Below are 9,902 nucleotides of genomic sequence, written 5' to 3' on the forward strand. Positions count from 1 at the left end.
AGAGAAGAGAGCAATGCTCGCGCGACCAGTGCTCCTCCCCAGACACCCACAGCATCATTACCAACTTGAGAAAGACTGTCAGAATAATGATTAGAAGGGTCTGAGCAACTTCCAGAACGTGACTTTTGAAAACAGAGAAATTGAGAAATGAGATTTAGCTGCTCAAAGGAAAATTGCTAAGCTTGTAAGAAGGGGGAGGGGGGAGGGGAAGGCAAGAAAGGAGCAGTAAAGAAGCAAATTCAATCTGTGTTTAGCTTTAGTTTGCAGAAACGGAAAAGGCTGCTCTGCAACACCTCCTCCCTGGGCCTCTACCTTGGGTGTGCCCTGTATTAGCTCCAAGGTGGAGATGGTCTTGAGAGGTCAAACTCCAATTGCTTATGCTGTCTGAATCCAGGTTCACCTTCAAAGAGGGTGCAGAGAGAAAGCTCGCGTTGGAGGTTCATGGGAAGGTAATAAGGCCTGTGTCACAGAATCAGAGAATTACAGAATGGTCAGGGTTAGAAAGGGACCCCTGGAGATCGTCTAGTCCAACCCCCCCCACCCCAGAGCAGGGTCACCTACACCAGTTGCACAGGATGGCGTCCAGGCGGGTTTTGAATGTCTCCAGGGTAGGAGACTCCACAACCTCTGTGGGCAGCCTCTTCCAGTTCTCTGCCACCCTCAAAGAAAAGAAGTTCCTCCTCATGTTAAGATGGAACTTCCTATGTTCAAGTTTGTGCCCATTCCCTCTTGTCCTATCACTGGGTACCACTGGAAAAATACTGGTCCCATCCCCCTGGCACTCTCCCTTTAAGTATTTATAAGCATTAATAAGATCCCCCCTCAGTCTTCTTTTCTCCAGACTAAAAAGACCCAAGTCCCTCAGCCTTTCCTCATAGGAGAGATTTTCTAATCCCCTAATCATTTTTGTAGCCCTTTCATGTAGTCCTTTCAGGGCACTGCACATATCTATGTTTGGACAGATTACTGTGGCCCCAGGGCCCCCCAAATGGATGAGTGTGTCTGACCAAGGCAGCCTTGCGTGGCTATATAGGGGAGAGCTCCCAGGGGAGAGCATCTCCTGCCCTTGAGTGAGGTTCATGCAGTCCTTGATTTCTACCTCTGAAACTACGCATGGCTTCAGCCCTGCTGTTCAGCCAGTTCTTCACGCAGCACACCATGTACCTGGACAAGTTGTCCAGAAGGATGCTGTGAGGGAAGCTATCAAAAGCCTTATGAAAATCCACAACTACATCCTCCACTTTCCATTCATCCACTAGGTAGGTGACCTTACTGTGGGCCGTGGTGAATCGCTTGTTTCTCTTGATGTTAACTCCTTCTCCCAGGTGGGCATTAGGGCTCTAGGCAGCCACCAGTTCAGGCTGGGCTCTTCACTGTCCAAGAAGGGCACTCTGTGCAGCAGAGCTGAGATAGTTTCCTAGCAAAGTCCAAGATAATAAGAGGAGGAGAAAGCCTAAGCTCTGACTCCATGAAGAGCAAGTAGAAGTGTTGGAGGTCGTCTGGCCAAAGATTCCTTATGACAGGGGAATCCTTTCCCACCACTATCACTGGATGGAACTCTATGGACATTTCCAGAAGTGTTTGAGTGCAAAAAGCCCAAAGAAAGTCGTTTTGTCTCCACACCGTGCCTTCCTGGTGGGCCTTCCTGGTGACTGTGCCTGGGTCCAAGCTCATCACAGTGCTTCACCCAGCCATGAGACTTCTCTTGCCTATCACCTGCACAGACAGATGGGACCTCACATTCTACATCCAAGCCATTTTTTTTTTCTGGCCTGCGAGTTTCTCAGACAGAACTGGCTTCATAGTCACCTTCACAGATACCTGCCTGTTACGCACCTGTGAGATTGTGATGCACAACTGACATAAGTGGAACTTCCTCACCATCACCCACCCTGTCACCTACAAGCTGATCTGACATCTCATCTCACATTCACCTTCCAGCACCATGTGACTACTCCAGGACATCACAGTCTCTGCATTCACTCTTCCTCCCGGGGAAAAACAGCTCTGAGTGAGGGTCAGAAGAAGACAGGTGGAAGGTTAGTGGTTTGGAGGGAGGGTGCTGGGGCTTAGGGGGTTGGGGTTTCTGTTAGCAGTTTGCGTTCAGGCGAAACCAAAATTCTGGTGAGAGTTTCTACTTCATGCTCAGGGTAGGGTGAGGGGTAAGAGCTTCCCTTTTAGGGTTGGGGATCAGAGTGAGGCTCAGGGTGAGGGTTTGGGATTCGTCTTAGGTCTTCTTGTAATTGATGTGAGTACTGGTCAGCTTTGTGGGTTAGGGGGTGGGGTTAGGGCTGGAGGTGAGGGCCAGGGTTAAGGCTAGCATTGCATGACTACGGACCTCACAGACAGCAACCAAGCGCTGTCCCTCTCACGCACCTCTCCTTTGAAGTTCCCTCCGCTCCCTTCTCTCTGATGAAACCCTCACTCTTCTTGAGCACCTCACAATGCTTCTTCTTAGCAACCAGCTTCCTCCAGCAGAAATGACATCCCAACCGACTCTCCAGAAAGGACACTTTTGCCTTCATCTTCCTCTTGCCTGCCCCTAACCTCTCATCTCATCTCCCTGGCCTTTCCCTCCAAAACCTCACAATCCCTCTCCTCCTTCTACCTCCTGGGAAACATGAGTGAGGCTTAGGAGAGGGGTTGAAGAGGAAGGGAGGTTGAGGGACAGGATGAGGGAGTTGGGTTAGGGTTTAGGCTTGAGGCACTTGATGAGGGTTTCCGCTTTGGCATTAGTTTTCAGGGAAGGGCTAAAGATGAGAGGTCTCGGATAGGTATAAATGTTAGGGTAGAGGCAAAGGTTTAGGGTGAGCTGGGCAGTGCCAGGTCTGAGAAGCAAAGGGGTGTAGGCACTCTGCGTGCTTCTGCCCTCATGGTGACCAGAAGGAAACCTCAGCTCCTGGTGACCAAAACCATCACCATTTCAATGGGCTGGGGATCAGCACTGGGCCCCTTGGCTTGACAGGGCACATCCAAGGGGCTACACGAGACAGGACGTCTCTGCCTCCTTTCTTTGTCATCCCGAAATTGCTGCCTCTGAGTTTCTGCTCCAATCAGCCCCCAGGGAAGCCTGCTTCAATTCCCTGAAACAGCTTCATCACCCACAGCCTCAGCAGACCCTGCTGAACCTCAAAGCCTCTTTACTCCTGCCATGGCCCTCCACTCCCTGTGACTTTTCCCTGGGAGCTTGTTAGTGTGCAGCAACTGTAATGAGTTTATTTTGCATCTCAATTTCTGTACGGTTGCAGAGGGATTTTTAGGAGAGTCTGTCTTTGAGGAAGAGTTTTGCAAAGTCTGACGATGTTAACAAGCACATGATGGAACACAGGTTCTTTTCTTTCTCAGTCGTGACTCAGTATTGATTTCCACATCGACAAGTGATTTTTCATTTGACTGTCAAATGATGCCCACAATACCCCAACTTCATTTGCTAGAGGTGGGCATGGGATCAGGAGGCAGAGGCAGCCAGGTAGATGTGACCACAGGAAGATGGGCAGGGAGATCGCGAGAGACATGAGTTGGTGACAAGGCTCTGGGCTGGGAATCTGGCCAAGAATGGATGCTGAGCTCTGCCTGAGAACCTGAGAAATTTTGTCAACATTTAAAAAGTTATGAGCACTTTGTCACTCGCTGCAGTGATTGAATACTCCTACTAAAACTAATAAATTTTCGCCGAGTCATGTCAAATGGAGAATTTTAATATATGTTCAGTATTTTTTGGCCATGTCTTCTTTCCTCAGTCGTGAGGATTTTTGTCCTCTCCTTCCACATTGTTTCTTCAGTCACCTCTCACCGCTGTGACCTTCAGGGAGTTGCTGCTTTCCCCTTCGTGGAGCTAAAAGCTCTCCTGTCTTCTGTTAGTCTGCTGAATTAACTCTTAAACCGACTTGCAAACTGTGTATATATTAATCATTTCCTATTCTCTTGTCTAAAGTGTGTCATGTATGGTCATTGCTTGAGGAAACTGGACCTTATTGGGGGTTTGGACCTGGCATGCAGTTGAGGAGCATGTTGCTTCTTTTTATTAATTTATGAGTTTAATAAGAAATATTGGTTTATCATATAATTGATAAAAATCAATTATAATTTATTAATTAATAATTGTATTTTACTTGTGGTTGTTCAAAATTAATTACAAACCTGTATCTATTTACAGACAACTCTCAGGTTAAATCAGGTGGGAATTGGTACAAAGGAGCTGTAACAGTGATCTACAGAGTTCAGTGCAGAAATGTCATGTAGGAAAAGAATGCAAGTCCCAGGCGGCCCCCCAGAGAAGTGGTGAGGTTGGGGAGGTGGGGAGGAAAGTTGTACATACAGTGGGGGACCTCGAGGAGACAGCTGTTGCTGCCTCTGCAGACATCCTCAGGAGACCCTCTGCTTCAGTATCAGTTGGAGAAAGCTGCCAGCACTTCTGTACACTGAAAACATAAAGTAAAAAATGCTTCAAAATTAAAACCACTTTTTTTTTAAGTTCTCATTGATATCTTCCACTGTAAGTAGACTCCTGAGACCTCTCCAATTAGCTGTACAAGCCTGGAAGGCCTGCAGAAAATTACGGAAGAGATGTTGCTCATTTGGGCTTTCTGCACTTTAACGAGTCCCATGGTGTATTTGGTGCTGAGCCCATGAACCTCAGATACTGAGAGGAGATTGAACAACCTGTCCAGGAGTTAAAGTCAGCAGCAAACACCAAAGTGTGTTGGAGCATTAATTGGCCCCACAGAGGGCCATTCCAGAGCAAGCCTCCCCATGGGTTTGTTAGAGCAAAGGGAAAGATTTGACACAGTTATGATTTACAGTGATTAAAAATTTATTAGTGATTTAAGGTAGATCAAGAGATGGAATTTTAGCAGCACTTAATCATTAACCAATGTAGAGGTTTGCAAAGTGATTTAACAAAATAATTGAACAGCGACTTAGCTACAGATTCGAAGATAGCAAGATTCACACTAACGTCCTATAGAGTATTCCAAATCAATACATATACATATGGGTAAGAGCACACGTCTCAAGTTAATACATATGCACATAAGGAAAGCATATAAGTGCGCATGCACACACCCCCCCACACAGACAGAGGTCTCTGATTCTTGGAATCAGGAATTTCATAATAGCATATTAGCTATAATGCTCATAATTTCATAATGGCTCTAATGAACCAACAGGTACTGCTTTTAACTCCTACGTGTACATGGACAAACAGCAGAATATCCACATCCATAAAGCTAATGTGTATATCACAAACACATAGGTGGAGGGGTGGGTGGGAGAGAGGCTAGCCTATAGTCACAATTTCCCTTTCCCGAGTTTAGGATAAATACTCACAATGCATCGGTGTTCCTCAAGGGGCAGTAGTTGAGGCTTGAGAGGGATTCTCTCACCCTGGCCTTCTAGTCCTCGAGGTGTCAGCCTGAGCGGTGTCCCCACTCAGGGGAGATCCTGGCCACAGCCCACTGCGATCCAGAAGAGCTCAAAGGGTCTTTACGAGAATCGCTACTTTTAGGATCTGAGATAATTGACTTTTGTCAGATACTTTTCCACTCTGGACCAGCTCAGACAATGCAATGTTCCAGTACTTTCCCCTGGTTACACAAGCCCAGAACTTGCAAGGACTTGAGGTCCTGGTATGCCCCAGCTCTGTGTCCACAACCATATGTTGTGAGTAGTGATGGATTGTAGTTATTATCTTCAAAATGTAGGACCATAGGGATCAGGCACACTATTGTGTTCTGGTCCGTTGTGTTCCACCTTTTCTCTCTTTCATGGTACACCATTATGTATTGTTCTGGTCCAGTGTGTTATTTTGTGGCTCAGGTGGGGAGGAAATCACGCCACGTACCGAGTGACCTGGAAAGAGAGGGGGTTCCCCACCACAATCTGCCCTGTGACTAATGTTAATTTACCTCGGCCGTAGAGCTGCTGTTTTGTTGCCTCTTGTCTCTATGCCTATAAACAGGGAATGCCTCAGTCCAAGTAGAATTTGAGGGAGACTTTTTGTTTGGTTAGTTCCTCAGCATTTTGTTAAATGTGTTTAAGTGGCATTATATACACAGGAATATTTTTGCAGGAATGCAGTTTGTTTAGCCATCCTCCAAACTGCAATGTATAAGACAATATTTAACAGCAAGCATAATATAACAGCAGTCAGTAAGATCACGATAGGCTGTAACACCGGGTTTGGTATTCCAGTTGCCCTTGGAGACCATCCAAACAAGACTTCCCACCAGTGGTGTTCTTGTCCTCCTTTGACACTTTTTAACACTCAGTGTATTTCTTCAACATCTCCGTAGCCTGTGATAATAGTTTTTTATCCAGTCTCTCGTGTTCGTTGTAGAAGGTTGATTAAATCCGGGTGGTGAAGGAGCTGTTTGATTATACTTAGACTCATTCTGATAGGTGTGGGCTGTAGCTCATGATATATCATGTAATCAAAAGACAAATTATCATGAATAGTTATTGGTACAGAGAAAATAAAATCACAACCAACAATTAGGAACAGGTTGCATACACATAAGTTAAGCTGATTGGTTATGTTGTAAGCAAGATCATCTATCAATAAAGATTCACACACTGTTTGCATGCAGACATGTCCTTTTCCAATGTCTATGACGGCAGTTTCAGGAATCTCATTTGGGTGGATTTCAAGGTGGCAGATGCTTTGTTCTGTATCTTAACAGATGTCTTGAGCTTCAAGAATGATACTTTTGCAAATGAAACCTTGTTGGTCTCTCACAATGCATGTGTTGACATCAACTGTCACTTTCCTCCTTTTGATGGGCCCACACTCTCTGTTCTAAGGGACAGGGTACAGTTCCATTTTGATTTAGTCCTAAGGCCGTGATTGGGTATATAGTGTACACCGAAGCATTGCGTATTGTGAGGATGAAGGCAACAATCTTATCACTTTCCGTGTGATAAGTGAAGTTGCAGAGTTGCCACCATGATTGAAACTGCTTTTCAAATTCTGAAGCATTGTCCAAATCAGTTTACGAGTTTCAGTGGTAGGGTTCCTCCTTCTCCTTCTCTAACAACGGCTGCTACCATAGGCTGTATCCACAAGTGTGCTCGGATACAACTCAAGGCAAGAGAGGTGTTACCTTGGGTTGCTCTGAGGGCTTTTGCAATTAATTGATGATCATTTTCTTCACTTTGTTCCCAATGAGGTAAAATGTCTGATCGGAGACACTGACTTGCTCCCAAGGCTGATAAAGATGACTGTAGTGGGCGTTCCAATTTGGTCAGGTCATCGGTAGTAGCAGTTAGTCTGTTCACTAAGACCTCAGCATCTATGCTATTCCGTACTCCCGATCCTGTCCCCAGTAACTCAGTGGTGTCCCATCATATAAATTGGGACTGTTAATTGTTAAAAGATGGTCCATGTAACCATGTTATGTTGTCAGGAGTGATCGATTATAGTTATTATCTTCATACGGCAGGACCATGGGGACCGGGCACACTATTGTGTTGTGGTCTGTTGTACTCCACCTTTTCCATCTTTCGTGTTAGACCATTATGTATCATTCTGGTCCAGTGTATTATTATGTGGCCCAGACCTTGGAAGAACTGCTCTCTCCTGGCACTTTCCCGACCAGTCCAGAGCCTCCCTGGCTCTCCCCCACCTCCCCTGCCCTCTCCCCAGCCCAGCAGAGCAGCCCAGTCTGGGCTGGCCCCACAGCAGCACTGGCCACAGGGTACTGCGGGGTTCTGGGCACTCCCCCCACAGCCCCAGCCCCTTGGAAGGCCACAGCAGCTGCTGGCGGGCAGAGCGGGCTCTCAGCCTCCCCACCAGCCCAGGGCTGGAGCTGGTCCCAAGTGCCAGCAGAGCCCGCTCACTCTTGGGCTCTCCTGCATTCAGCTGCGGGGCATCCCCCACCCAAACTGCCTCTGCCCCGCTCGGCCTCCCCGCCTGCCCTTCTCCCCAGCACAGCACCAAAGTCCTGGGGCTCCTCAGGCAGCTCCCCCACCTCTCCAGTCTCCCTTCCCTGGGCCCGCTGCATCTTCACTGCCTCCCACGGCACGGCACGGCACAGTCCTGGTTTGTGGGTACCTGGCTTTGGTGCTTTCTCCTGGGGGGACTTAATCTTGAGGGTGTTTCACCTTCTCAGTTTCCATTCCCTTCCCACTCCAGAGGACATGGAGTGTCCCCATCCTCCCCTCAACAGCAAGAGAGCTTTCAACTGCTAGGTGTCTGAAAGATCCCAGTGATACCATGAGAATATTCCCCCAAACACAAAGAGAAAACAAGGTGGAAAGGCACTTGGAAAGTCCAATGCCTTGAGTTTATTCTAAACCGCAGCTATATCAAGGATAGCCCAGCCTTCAGGCACCACACTCAGGAGATCCTCTTTAATTGCAGAGATGCTATTAGGGAGGCAAGAGATGACACATGGTTCTTCAAGGATCAGACACAAGGGGACAGAGACACAGGACAAATGCTATGATCCCAAGTGATTAATTCAAAGAAAGATTATCAGTGAAAAAACAAACAAACAAACAAACAAACAAAAAACAAACACACACACACAAAAAACAATAAAACAAAACAGAGGCCTGGTTTAAAACAAATTCTGGGTATTCTGAAGAGAAAAGAATGCAAATTATTGTTAATGAGGCAAGGTCCATGGGATCACTTTCCTCAAGGCATCCTTGAGCTCCTGGTTCCTCATGCTGTAGATAAGGGGGTTCACTGCTGGAGGTGCCACAGAGTACAAAACAGCCATCGCAAGATTTGGGGATGGGGAGGAGATGGAGAGGGGCTTCAGGTAAGCAAAAAATGAAGTGCTGATAAACAGGGAGACCACAGCCAAGTGAGGGAGGCATGTGGAAAAGGCTTTGTGCCGTCCCTGCTCTGAGGGCATCCTCAGCACAGCCCTGAAGATCTGCACGTAGGAGAGCACAATGAAAACAAAGCACATGAAGAATAAACAGGCACTGAGCACAACAAGCCCAGCTTTCCTGAGATAGTGTGTGTCTCTGCAGGAGAGCTTGAGGATCTGAGGGATTTCACAGAAAAACTGGTCCACAGCATTGCCTTGGCAGAGAGGTACAGAAAATGTATGTGCAGTGTGCAGCGCAGCATGGAGAAACCCACTGCCCCAGGCAGCTGCTGCCATGTGGACACAAGCTCTGATGCCCAAGAGGGTCCCATAGTGCAGGGGTTTGCAGATGGCCACGTAGCGGTCATAGGCCATGACGGTCAGAAGAGAAAATTCTGCTGAGATCAAGAAGGTAAACAAAAAGAGCTGTGCAGCACATCCCCCATAGGAGATGGCCCTGGTGTCCCAGAGGGAATTGGCCATGGCTTTGGGGAGAGTGGTGGAGATGCAGCCTAGGTCGAGGAGGGAGAGGTTGAGGAGGAAGAAGTACATGGGGGTGTGGAGGTGGTGGTCGCAGGCGATGGCAGTGATGATGAGGCCGTTGCCCAGGAGGGCAGCCAGGTAGATGCCCAGGAAGAGCCAGAAGTGCAAGAGCTGCAGCTCCCGTGTGTCTGCGAATGCCAGCAGGAGGAACTGGGTGATGGAGCTGCTGTTGGACATTTGTTCCCTCTCCACAACAGGAGCCTGTTCAAAGTAGGAAAAGACAGTGACAAGTTAGGACAGACACTTCTGAACAGAACTTGTTCCATTTGTCACAGTGAAGTGCCCCAAATGTCCTCTGTCATTCCAGGAAGACATTTGTGCAGGTAGACAGGAACCAGGATTGATCGCAGGTTAGAACTACCTTCAATATAAAAGAGCTTTTCCCCATTATTACTCCCAATTCCCCTGGCGGCATAAAAGATATGTGGGTTGGGTTTCTTTTATTTTTTATTTTTGCTCTTGTTACTGCAGTCCCACACAAGGAGTCATTTTTGAAGACAAAAATCCCTGGGAGGCAACAGGACATACCCTTAACCACAG

General features: G+C 47.4%; 1 protein-coding gene across 1 annotated transcript; it reads right to left on the bottom strand.

Annotated features, from left to right (window-relative positions):
• Positions 1 to 8,606: 8,606 nt before the first annotated feature.
• Positions 8,607 to 9,539, bottom strand: LOC309683928 (olfactory receptor 14A16-like; the record flags this gene model as incomplete). The annotated part of the gene is made up of 1 exon (XM_082499905.1): positions 8,607 to 9,539. One exon carries the CDS (start codon positions 9,537 to 9,539, stop codon positions 8,607 to 8,609), a length of 933 nt encoding a protein of 310 aa, XP_082356031.1.
• Between the last annotated feature and the right edge of the window lie 363 nt (positions 9,540 to 9,902).

Source organism: Vanellus vanellus (assembly GCF_965231255.1).
Source record: "Vanellus vanellus genome assembly, contig: HAP1_SCAFFOLD_35, whole genome shotgun sequence".
Taxonomy (NCBI): Eukaryota; Metazoa; Chordata; class Aves; order Charadriiformes; family Charadriidae; genus Vanellus; species Vanellus vanellus.